The sequence below is a fragment of the Rhynchophorus ferrugineus genome, unplaced genomic scaffold, assembly GCF_030347505.1.
Source record: "Rhynchophorus ferrugineus isolate W39M unplaced genomic scaffold, kcgeb_rfMv2 rfM9, whole genome shotgun sequence".
Taxonomy (NCBI): Eukaryota; Metazoa; Arthropoda; class Insecta; order Coleoptera; family Curculionidae; genus Rhynchophorus; species Rhynchophorus ferrugineus.
Window position 1 is genome coordinate 41,669,789 of NW_027472588.1, and position 13,069 is coordinate 41,682,857.

The 13,069-nt window shown below is 29.8% G+C and overlaps 1 protein-coding gene across 2 annotated transcripts in view; it reads right to left on the reverse strand.

Moving 5' to 3' along the window:
• NFAT (nuclear factor of activated T cells 3) overlaps window positions 1-13,029 on the reverse strand; it is a 49,748-nt gene extending 36,719 nt beyond the window's left edge. For both annotated transcript variants that reach the window (XM_076415107.1, XM_076415106.1), the window contains exons 1-2: window positions 12,810-13,029; window positions 5,208-5,258 (exon numbers count right to left, since the gene is read on the reverse strand). In XM_076415107.1, the coding sequence (XP_076271222.1) occupies window positions 5,208-5,258; window positions 12,810-12,903 (145 nt within the window). In that variant the 5' untranslated portion in view covers window positions 12,904-13,029. The remainder of the gene's footprint in view (window positions 1-5,207; window positions 5,259-12,809) is intronic.
• Window positions 13,030-13,069: the final 40 nt, after the last annotated feature.

The following is a 13,069-nucleotide window of genomic DNA, read 5'->3' on the forward strand; positions in this document are numbered from 1 at the left end:
CGGAAGCAAAAAAATAATAATTTTGTACTGTGATGAAAAGTAGCTCTACCATGACAAGCAAAAATGGCGAGTTAATCAAAAAACGAAGTATCCACATAGAGAAACCAATAAATATAGTAATAATAATAACTATAGAAAAAGCCGGCAATGTGATTAGAAATGTGATATTAAAATTGTATGAAGAATACTCGCTTTTGACTCCTAACTTATACATATTTGCATAAATAATACAAAACGAACGTTTATTTAAACTTTAACACTTTTAAATACTGAATAAATACAGCTAATTTTTCTTATATCGTACGCATATTTTTATAACACTTTGTCTTCTTCGAGTTATATATATTGTGCAAACAATACTTATAAAAGTTTTTATCATTCTTTCATTAAAAAAAAAAAATTATTAAATTATTACATCTGAAGGGCACTTGATATAGCATTTATTAAGATTGTGTAAAATTTATTAACATTTATTAACACGCGATTTATTGTAATTATAAAATGTTATATCCATTATTATTATTATCAGATTATAACATTCAGTTGATTTAAATTTACTACATTGATTTTTCCATTAATAAAGTCTATATTTCAGTTGATATATTGATAATACTCATCACCCATACACTCAACATGTTCACTGTTGCATAGTGTTATTATTCCTGGCCTAGGAATGTCAAAGAGAAAGAAATTCAATTTCTGAAATTCATCCTGCAGCGACAACAAAGCGAACTGGTCTATGCCTTTTAGCCTCGAGGACCCAATATTGTTCTTTGTATTAAGAATATTTATAATATAATTGTTTATAAATGAAAAAGTAATTTTAACTTTGTTGCTGAATATGTTACCGTGTAAAACAGAGTTAATATTATTTTTTAAGGAATATAATTTTTGTTGGCTTGAATATAATAATAAATCAGGTGAAGAAAACATTTAAAGATTGCGTTTTAAAAGTATTATTACATTTCAATATATTAGTCGTTTATAAAACAAGAAAAAGGTATTATAGGAACTTTAGAAACTAGGGATTAGGTATTTTTGACCTATTTCAATCCAGAACTAAAATACCCATATAACCATAAATATTTTATATGTTCCAGACAAATCTGGTAAAAAGTAATTATAATTTCGTCGCATCTTAAATTTTATATTAAATTTTAAGATGCGACAATCAGTACACAGTTGAAGAACGGACTTAAGAGACGCAAGTTACGATGGTTAGGACAAATTTATCGAATAAATTCCTGACAACCTTGTGTGACAAAATCAACCTGTTAGGAGAAAGACGCTAGAAACAGTTATGAAAGACATTGATTAAGAGCATAGAAAACGATCCGAGGCAGATTGCTTATTGTAGTGAGTTTAGTGAAGAATATTCGAATTCCGGTGGAATTAACAGCAGCGTATTGATGAGAAATAGTTTGCTGGAAACAATATAAATACATCCTATTATTTCTATTTATTGTTTATATTATTTACAAATATTACATAATTAAAAAAAAACTTAAAAAGTACTATTTTAAAATTAAATTAACTTTACTTTTTATCTAGTTGAATGTTTACGAATATCATGTTTCGCATTGCTACCATTCTGTTGACATTGCAAACCATAATAAATCCGGTTTGTTTAACATCGGTATGTAGATAGATGTTCTGATAAATCAACCGATAAATGTATTTAAAAAAGGCCACGCGTCATAACAACATAAACAATAGTATACAATTGAATATACGCTACTATTATTAATAAGAAATAAATCTTGTTAGATTAAGTCGAGCTGGCATGTTAGTTGTATACAAATAAAATAACAAATAATAATCACGTAACGGTAGTTAATATTGAAATAATATGAGATATAATCTCCCCTCTTTAACAACGTTTAAATAACACTTTCTTCATAGAAACACAGTCTGTCGTTTTTTGATTCAGTTAAAAATAAAAAATGAACAAATTGTGGCAAAAGAAAAGTTTAACAAACCTTCAACCAAAACCAACCAACCAATCATATGGCACCGAATTTGAAAAAAAAGATAATCAACCGTACAGATTGAGCCAGTTGGAGTGATCTGATTTGATATTTTCACTACGGTCAAGATTACAGCAAGGAAACTTTCTGTAGAATTTTGTTACGGTTTCTTATCAGAGAAAATCCAAAAAAGATAGCAATTTCATGATCCGTGAATTATCTCTTTGTTATCCAACCATTCATCAGATCCTTTTTCAGCGATTTAGAAAATAAACATTAAAAAAGAATAATCACACCTTAAATCTTAGCGTATGCGATTAATACTGAGCATTTTCTTTAAAACGAAAAATGTGCATCTATTGTCTACTCTAAAAAGTAGAGGCAAAATAAAAAATGAGTAAGAATGGCTGTTTTGTTGACCAGTGCTAATTACCCCAATGTTTTCATGTTAATATTCTGAAAATCTATAGAACACTATGGCACTTCGAAGTAATGTTTAACATTTTATTTTCAGTTTTTGTATGCTCAATAGATTTTTTAATTATGTGTTCTTTGTTTTCTGTTAATAACCACATATGTTAATGTTACAATTTTATATAAAACATATTTAGTACTGCAAGGGTTAGTTAATAAACTAAAATTGTACTAAAACACAAAACATCTGAAATTTTAACAAATATCTTTTATTAATACCGAAAAAGTCACCAGTATTCAAACTTCTCCAAATATAATGTATATATTAACGGTATTATATTCATTAATATTTATTAATTAACTCTGAGCTGAGACATATGCAGTTAAAGCTGTTCAATATGCGATGTTTCTTGCCAATCTGCGTCAAAACAAGATTTTTTACGTTCAGAACATCTTAAAATATTTGATACTCATTTATTATATTAATGCAAACTCGAACTTGACGAAAATCGTTCAACGTGTTTTTGTTTGTTATTAAATACAGATTTTTCCGTAGTGGTCATGGTTAAAGTATATCGTCAATCAGTCGAAACTCCATTACACGAGCCGCTTGCCAATTTAACGTCAGTTGTGTCCTTGACATTGGATGGTATAGCAGGAAGAGCAAAGGTTACTGTGATGCGTTCTCTTTACGCGAAAATAGCCACCGGTATCGACACCTACAATTTTGCACACTATTCGAGCGCCATAGATTAATTCTGATCTATTCCTGGATAATTGTTTAGGTTTTGCAATAGTTTACATGGCGGTTTTTCAAATATTCGAGAATGGATAGATACTAGAAAATAGGCTGCAATACTTGTGTATTATTTTATTGATTCCCGATATTAATTTATAATGAAAAAACTTTACATAGCTTTCTATAAAATTAGTTATTTTATGTTCATTGATATTAATTCGTCATTCTTTTTTTATTTAGATCAAAATACGTATTTCCTAAGAATATGTCAACGTGTTATTTTTTTAGAATATTTCGCTTTTAAGTTAGTTAGCGCTTATTATCGACAGTTTTGCTTGTTTACGTAATCTGTAATGAAAACTGACTTCCTCACTGAATATTGTGCTGCTTAATCTACGGCACCTATCTTGTGCTAGACGGCTCCGCCCAAAATTGTTCTTCTGAAGGCCTTTTGTACGTTTCAAATGGATATCCTAAGATAATTTTTGAACAACCCTCATAACATTATGTTTACGTATTTCAACAGCAACAAGCTAGCATCATTTCGAACTCACCGTGCCTAATTTTAACACTTGACGGAATCCAAAATACAAGGACGTCTCGATATAAGTTTGTAGACAACAAACCTGTCTCGCGAAGGCTCATCTACCGTTGTTTGACAAAAAGAAAGCAACGCTCTACTATCACGTTCGATTCACGCCGTTTTAATCGGATTTACTTTGTTGTCGTTATTTTCTTTTCGTTAAAATCGAACGAATATTTTAATGAGTTTCTATTTACATGCTGGATATTTTTGTATTGTAATGACCGGTTTTTATAAACGTGGAATATTTAATTACATCCTTTGAAATATTTGTAATAATTAATAAACAAAATTATTATTATTTATATATCCATATACAACATTGCATTTTATCTAACAAAAAGATTATTTCTATACGAATTGTATTGCAAAGTTTCAATCTTGTTGAAAGCTTGCAATGAATCGACTTACCAAAAATACATGCACATGAAAGGAACAGTGCATTTAAAAGTTTTAGAGAAGTCATGGCAGATTTGTCTCGCGCTTTGGTTGGCTATCAGCTGAAGGTTAACATCGCAAAAGTGAAGGAAATGGAGAATAATAGCTTCATTTAAGATTGAGAGGAAAAGGCTAAATTAGTGAGAAGAAAACCCTTGGATTTAACATCACGATTTATCTCATTTCAGCGCGTTATCTCATTGATATGCAACGCAAAGGCTTCATTGTAAACGAATGTCTCTTCAAAAACTCAACAACACCATCGAACAAGTTTTCTTTTCAAAACTCAAAACCGATTTCAAAAAATTGTATTAACTAGATTAACATATTTTAACAATTAAATTGTTTGGACCTACTTTGAAGGTAGGAAACATCCGTGCTTTCTTGATAGGATGTAGATTTCAAATAAAATAATTCAAGACAATCCTCCTGTTCAGTGCAATAATGACCAACAATTATAATCCAATCAAAGCGTTCTTCTGTCTCGACGCTAATCCTCGATTACACGTTATTGTGGCCAAACTAATTTAGAGGTTTAATTAAATGAAGTTACCAGTAATTCGAGTTCGCTCGGTAATGTAATATGTTCTAATTACGGTTGTAATTATTATTGGATTTGGTAGTTCACGAAATCTATTGCCGTGTCAGAGTGTACGGTTAATTTCAAACATTATCCTGATAGCGTCTGACTCGTTTTCATTTTTTAGAGCAATGCTGCCATCGATTTTGTCATTCGTTTCTAATTAGGGAGTGAGTAAAAAAATTACAAGAAATCTTGTTCTGGGTCTCATTAAAATCGAAAAATCGTCAATAAACTACTTCAAAGGTACGAACTATTTATTATTTTTATATCGAATAGTAATGAGTGATGAAAAATCGACTTATTTCGAAAACCCCAAACGGAAGAATCATAAAAATTAAATGTTATCCTGTACTTATGAGAGACATCTCAGAACTATCTAATTTGCGTATGCATCGTATATAAACCACTTGGATATTATTACTAAGTGTTATATAAAGTTAATATAAACATAATTAATTAAAATTAATATTAAAGAGCACGTACCTTTTTTGTTTCCTTTGTCTTTGCCATCTTTATTGTCCGATTTCTTGGTCCCTGAAATATTTAAAAAACATACATAAGAAATATTGTCATGCTTCAAAGCATTTGTTCTTTGTAATGTCGTACTAAGTTGTAGCTATCTGAAAGAAAATTCTACTTATTTGATCTTAGAAAATTAAACTTTTTAATAATTCTAATTTCTTTCTTATTTAGTGTGATGATCAAGAAATTAATAATGAAAAAATCATATCACCCGCTAATTTCTCACATTTTAATATGTTTAATATATATTTAAATGTGTTGCTCTTCGGTCCATATGAAGGAAACTTTTTTCAAGGAAGGAAAAGCATTTTAATTAACGAAAAATTAAATTACAATAAAAATAATATAGGCGCTAATCATAATTTTATTGATTGAATATCTTGTAGGAATAAATGAGGGAAAATTACAGGGGATCGACAACATGTAGTATGTACATCATGTTATATAGTACATCTTGTTGCATATTCGCAACACTGCTTCTGTGTAAATAATGCGGCACATACGTATCGCTCAGTTTAAACGCCAAGTTTTTATTTTACAGTTATAACAAGTGATCGATGAAATGTTTCTCCCTTATCTTCAAAAAAGAACAAATCATTGGTGTTCGGTTAAAAAAAGCGTCTATGTCGAAAACAATTGAAAAGTTTAACATTTTACGAGCGATAATATCCACAGTAATGACAGCATACACAAGACATGGTAAAATATTATGGGCGAAGAGTAATAGTGGGAAAAAAACAAAGTTAACTAACGGAGGCCGACGGATATTAAGAAGGCTTGGACCAGGCAACATGGCACATGTACCATGGTACAAAACTATGGTCGCAAAAGTGATAGCAGAACCTCAACACAGTATTACTGTTTCGACAAAAAGAATACGGCTGTTGCGATATCTCTAATAACGGAAGCCAACGATAAACTGAGAAAGAAGTGGTGCAACCATTATAAAAGCAGAACGCTTGATAATTAGCAGATAGTGGAATTCAGTTGGTCCTCTTAATCAAATCACTGGCCAGATTACTGCCAAGGAATTACTCTTCAATGATGACGTTTTTACTATGACCAGTATATTACTACCCAATACTACTAAATCCCAAGATGAAATCTTACTTTAAGGTGTATCAGAATATCATAAAACATCTTTCTTAGACAGCACAATCGCCAGAAGAAGAGCAAATCAATATAATCGAACGTTCTGAGCAAAGAGTGGAGTAAATTTTCATCTTCAACGTCAGTGAATCAATTGCCATATGTTTATTGTACAAGAATAAGACAACATTCCAACTGGTTTAAAAGCAAGTGGTAGCTCAACAACTTATTAATAAATAAATATTGTGTATAACAGATATTCTATTTTGTCCATTTTCTGGTCCATTCATAATCATAGAATGGATGAAATGGTACAAGGCAGAAAAAAGACCAAGTCCGAGAATGCTAGACGAAGTTATACTTGACTTGTTGGATGTACGAATGGGAGTTGATAAAATTTTAAAAAACATTTGTGTCTCTAGATGGAATATTGTACTAACTAAAACGAATTTCCTTAATGTCATGTACAGTTGGTTTCATTCCATTTCAACATCGGCCCGCTTTTATTGAATATTATATTTACTAATAAACGAAAAAATATATTGACGATGTCGGCAGGAATCGAAACCAGTTTAAGTAATAACAAGTAATGTTTCCCTCTCGCTCTCGCGCCGACGACCTTTGATAGGATAGACATTTTTAACCGTTCATAATTAACCAAGACCCTAGTGAATCTACTTTCTGTTCGACTGGTCAAGTCTGTTTTGTAACCACCTTTCCCAGCCTACTCCATATAATTTCGTAATGACGTGGAGATTTTATCAGTTGTCGCGTGTGTTCAGTCAGTCGAGAGCTGTTTCAGATAAGCAGGTCATATTTTCGACTGAAAGCTATTTTTAGAGTGCTCATTCTAAATAAATAAATATATATATATATATATATATATATATATATATATATATATATACACTCTTCGACAGTAATCATGTCTACGTGGTTATCTAGATATAAAGTATTGTTTTTATTCAATTGCGTGATGATAATAACTTATATAATAATATATTAATGATTGCCCAGTAGTAAAAATATGGCCAGGAATTAAAAATTCATCAACAGTTTCATTCATAAAATTCATAACGAGTAATGCGGTCCTATTGTCCTCTCTTGACAATATCTATTTCGGCAATATTTCGAATCTTACATTGCTCTCAAATCCCACATGTGTTTCAACAAAGTAAACTAATTCTTTACCAACACAGCACCAGTTTTAGCAACGTTCACTTTTACTCTGGATGGGTAAAACCATAATGTACTTACTACTTGCAATATTTGATTAATGCTTTGTGCATTTACTGAGGAAACTTGAGATAAACTTATAATTAATCTCAACAAAATTTACAGAAAAATTTTTTGTATTCTCTAAAATTTCTTAATATTGATATTATAAATCCTAAATAGATATTTGCAAAAATCTAGATCGGTGACAAAATTCTCCTCTTGCGGACAGAAAGAGTAGATGATTCTTTTTCAAATTTTGTTAACCTATTTCAAGATGAAATTTTGGCATACATCATTTCTTTTTCTTCAAGTGAATTTCAATTTATACAAAATAGGCACATTCATTTGTTGTCACTACAGAAATCACTCGACAGACCAATCCAAATCGCTGTAATACTTCTCTGAGTTTGTTCTTCAACTGTTTACTGATTTCGCGTCTTAATGGAATACTTCATTTTTGACACGACCTCACAGAGCATTTCAAATCTTGAAGTTTACAGTAATAATTCACTGCTTTTTAATAAATAAAAGTGATGTACTTTTAAAAACTCTTATTTCAGACAAAAACAAAATAATATGTTTCGAAACTACAAATTTTAGTTAAAACTACGAAAACCCATTTATGTATTTAATTTAATATTTTTAATAGTTATTTAATCCTTGAATTGTTTATTACAACTATAATTAAAAACTTGGATAAGGACGTCACAAAAATACAAACAAATAAGACGCACGTAGTTATTGCCACTTTCATGACATAACAGAAAATGAGGTAATTCTAGAGACGTAGCCAACGTACTTCAGCTAATAAAATTAGTGTTTAATAATTTTAAAAACAAACGATGATATTCAAAAATCGACACTAGATGCTATCTGTGATATCTTTTGTTATATTATTAGTCTTTATAGGATTGAACTTCTTTGCTAATAAAACTACACAATCATTATGTACGTAGAGTTACCCTTTCAGTAATTGCCACACTATAGTAAAACAAAGTGGTTTACGCAAATGCTAGAGCTCGAGATGATCTTTGCTTCGAAATACAATTACATCTTAATAGTTATGTTATAACAGGTAAGAAATACCACAATCAGTGAGTAAATACTAGAATCAGTTCAACAATTTTTCTAAATTTATTATCTTCCTTAACAAACATAAAACGATTGCCTAGATGATAGATATCAGATTTATTTTAACAACTAGCATCGTGAATAAGAAATCCAACAGTGGAAAGTGTGAAAAGCACTGGTTTTTTCTTTTTAATTTAATGACCCTGGATGACGAAATCATTTAATTAATTATCAAAAATGCGCGCTTCTTGTATCTATTCAGTACGCTTTCAAAATGACATCGGAAAATTATCGAATATTAATTCGATTTCTCGCATACTTTCAGAAACGCATTGAACAAGATGCATGGAACCTACACACGACCTAGATTTCGTGTCCTATGCTAGATTCTCCAAAAGTGAGATTCTTCTTTACTTGAACATAACCTGTTTGAATCTTGGTTTGTTATTACTAAACTATTTAATTGTTTTTAATGTATTTAATATATTAAAAATTATATATGTATCTTATAAACAAGACGAGAAATTCGTAAAATAAAAAAATATTTGTTGTCTAGATATTGACGTCAATTTTGTTTACCAACCGTCATATTTTTCAACAAATTTGCATTTTATTGCATTTTTTCAAAACACTTATAGGGGATTTACTGAAAAATCGAATTTTTAATGTATACAAACAAAGTTGTTATATATATATATATATATATATATATATATATATATATATATATATATATATATATATATATATATATATTAATAATGAATTATATTTGTAGTTTGTGCATTAATAAACAACTCCTTAAACAATTCCTTTTACAGGGGATGGACAAAATAATATGAATACCTGACATATACACAATATTTATTTATTAATAAAATATGGAACCACCATTTACTTTTAAAACAGCTGCAATTCTTCGCAGAATAGTTTGCTTGAATGATGTTGGAAATGGGAATCTACTCCTCGATATCTAGTCTTGGCATTCGTGCTGACCAGAGATGTTTGATGATATTCTGATTCTTCTCAAACCAAAACTGGACATTTTGGATGTGTGTATTTAAATACGGTAGTGTTTGACAACAATATATTAGTCATAGCAAGAACTTCATCGTTGAGGATGTAAAGATATTCATTAACAGTATTCTGTCCAATGATGTGAATAAGACGTCCAGCTGAATGCCACGATATTGATATGTAATATCCCCATGATTAACTGAAGGAAAAAAGTAATCATAAAGATATTTTGGGGTTCAAAATAAACGATTATTTACTGAACTATACTACATTTTTCCAATCATTAAGTTTCAATCAAGGTTTTATAATCATTGCACCACTTCCTTCGTAGCTTATTGTTGGCTTCCATTATATAGGGTTCCGCAGACGCGATCCTTCTATAAATGTTGGCCCGAAAGTGTTGAGTCTGCAGTACTTTTACGTGACAGTTTTATGTTGTCTGGTAACAGTCCTTTTTAATGTTCGTCGTTTTTTGTCAGTTAATTTTAGGTTTCGCCTACTATTCCTCTTCGACGTTTATGTTTATCATGTTTTGCGTATCCTATCATTGCCATGGCCATTATCATTGGTGAAATGTCTAAGAGATGTTTCGCATGTTTTAACCGTCGCAGGATAAAGTGTATAATATACTGAAATATAACCTACAAGACTATTTACTGGGAAGCAGTGCTGCCAACATGCAACAAGATATACTATATTGAATGAAGTCTATCCTCTGTATATCAAATACCTTTCTGGTCTCTACTTACAACACGTCCGAGCCACTTACCTGTACTATTTTTTATACTATATCTATCTCTATTTCTGTTGTTGTTGCATTACCTTTTCCTTTTCTAATCTCCCCAATTATTCTTTTTTAAGTTATTGTATATTCTTCGTCAAATGACTTATATCTCATTCCTCTGTTAGTAATCAAATAATATATCTTTTATTACCTTTTATACTTATTATTTTCAAATTTAATGTCATACTTTTAATAAACCCACGCCCATATCAATTCCTATATTAAAGAAAAACGTTAGAGTTCAAGTGGAACACCATTAACAGTAGAGCTGATTGATGACCCAAAGCCTCTCCAAACTCGAACTGAGAGTAAACATTTCTTTTAGAATTAATGAAACAAATATCATTGAAAATCCAATAGGCGCTTGATCCATATCAAGCGAAAATAGAATGCCTCTTTGATAATGACTCATTGTTTGCTTCTATCGTTGACGTAACTGGTCATCTGATTATTGGTCAAAATTAAATATATCTCATAACAGCTAAAAATGTTTCAATATGGTTAATATACGTTCTTTTCATTTTTGTTTTATTTGCCTAAACAATACAGTATTCTATAAGATAATGTATTACAATATTAAATGTTTGAAACAGTAATTTATAATGCAAAAATTTAATGGTATTTTGTGGTCTAGAATGAAATATAATTTGAAAAAAAAAGAGAGTTTGTCAAAAGGTAAAATAGAATCACACCGTAACTGGTCCACATTGCAGAAGCTAGGGAACTTGTTTAGAAGCAGCGATACCTGGCACATGTGATGTTCATTCTAAGTGTCTAGAGAATGAGTTGTATTATAGCAACAATAAAAAACGAATACTCATAACCAGTAATCTTTTATTCCTATGAACCAAAAAAGTTTACTTATCTATAAAAGGCTTTTAAAAAAAGACCGAACTTAGCTTTTGGCCTTGATTCAGTTAATGTTGAATATCAGTGATAATGGGCCTGTAGTCCGCTATATATATATATATATATATATATATATATATATATATATATATATATATATATATATATTGTGTGTGTGTGTGTGTTTTACTCTAGGGTGATATGTTTTACTAATTCCCACAATCAAACAAAATAAAAAATATATAGACGATCAAATATCAAAAATATTATATACAAAACTCTCCAAACTTCGTTCTAAAATTGAGAGAAACAAAAAAATCACATCAAACCATTAACAGTTGGTAAACAACATTGTCAGACTGCTACTTAAACAATCAATTCAAACAAGTCAATTTGTATTAATAAAGATTTTTCTTCGGTTTTATTTGGTTTATTATATAGGTTTATTTAATAGCACAATATATTATATAAAGTACAAAGCCGAATGTTTAACCACTGATAACAGAGATTTAACGTTTGTACGAATGTTTACGTAAATAAGGACCTCAATATTTACGTAGAAATAATTTAAACTTTACTTCGTTCAGTTTTCGTTTGAAAACTGATTGTTATTTTACTTTATTACCTGGTTTAATAATTTAAATTTATATAAACCTTGTTGAGGTCAATAAGTAATACGTAACTATATTTCTTCAATCGTACTCTCATATTTCTTTAATGGACTCTATCTGTTGCTTCAAAACATTGAAACGACAAAAACAAAAACTACCCTTGCCAGAATTTTACTCGTGTCAGGACCCAAATAATTTTTATTAATAATTTAATATTACTTAGAAAAAATGTTTATGCATGTCTTATTATCACTAAGAATTACAAATGAATATATGGTATACCAATATGAACAAATAAACCTGATAAGCGACAAACACAAATTAGTAACTAATAAATAAATAAATCCGACGATAATGAATGTCAATAACCCTGTCACTATACGGAATAGCGTCCGTTTTTATCACAGCAGCCATACAACATTTAATAGCCAAGAAACCAATTAAATTGAAGGAAGGAAAACCCCATACTAATCAACTTTTAATTATCTCTATACAATATCTATTTTTATATTTTAACGCCATAGAATCGAGTATATGCATTATTTCATTTGTGATTCTAATACATTTTATTTTTTCCCAAAACATTAGATTGTTTACGTTTCCAATAGGACCCTGTCATATAATTATAAACATAACCTCAAATATTTCAAGTATTTACTAACAATTTTAATATAAGCTGCATAACAAAACCCAGCAATATTGATATTATTTCTATATAAATAGAAACATTATTATAAATGTATCGTTGAGTTGTACTATCTGGCATAATTTATTACAAACTTTCACTGGCTAGAAACCCTACTCAAAAAAAAAAATTCATAGCTATCTTATGTTATAAATAACAAACAAATAATATTGGTAAAGTTATTAAAACAACAAATAGCTGTGAACAATAAATTTTATTATCGATAAATATAAACTCACCGGTTGAAGCAGCAGCATTCTTGTCGCTTTTAGCATTTTTCTTATCGACAATTTTTTTATCGTTCGACGTTTTTGGTAAACGTTTCGGCGGCATTCTTAATTAAAATAGTATGTTTACGTTTCACTAGCTACACATAAATGTTTACGAAGGATATATATTTCAGGAAAAATAATTAGTATTATTGTCGACAACAATCTGTCACCATTTTGACAAGACAGCTGATTACTGTCAATCTCCAGCACCATCTATCAACAATAAA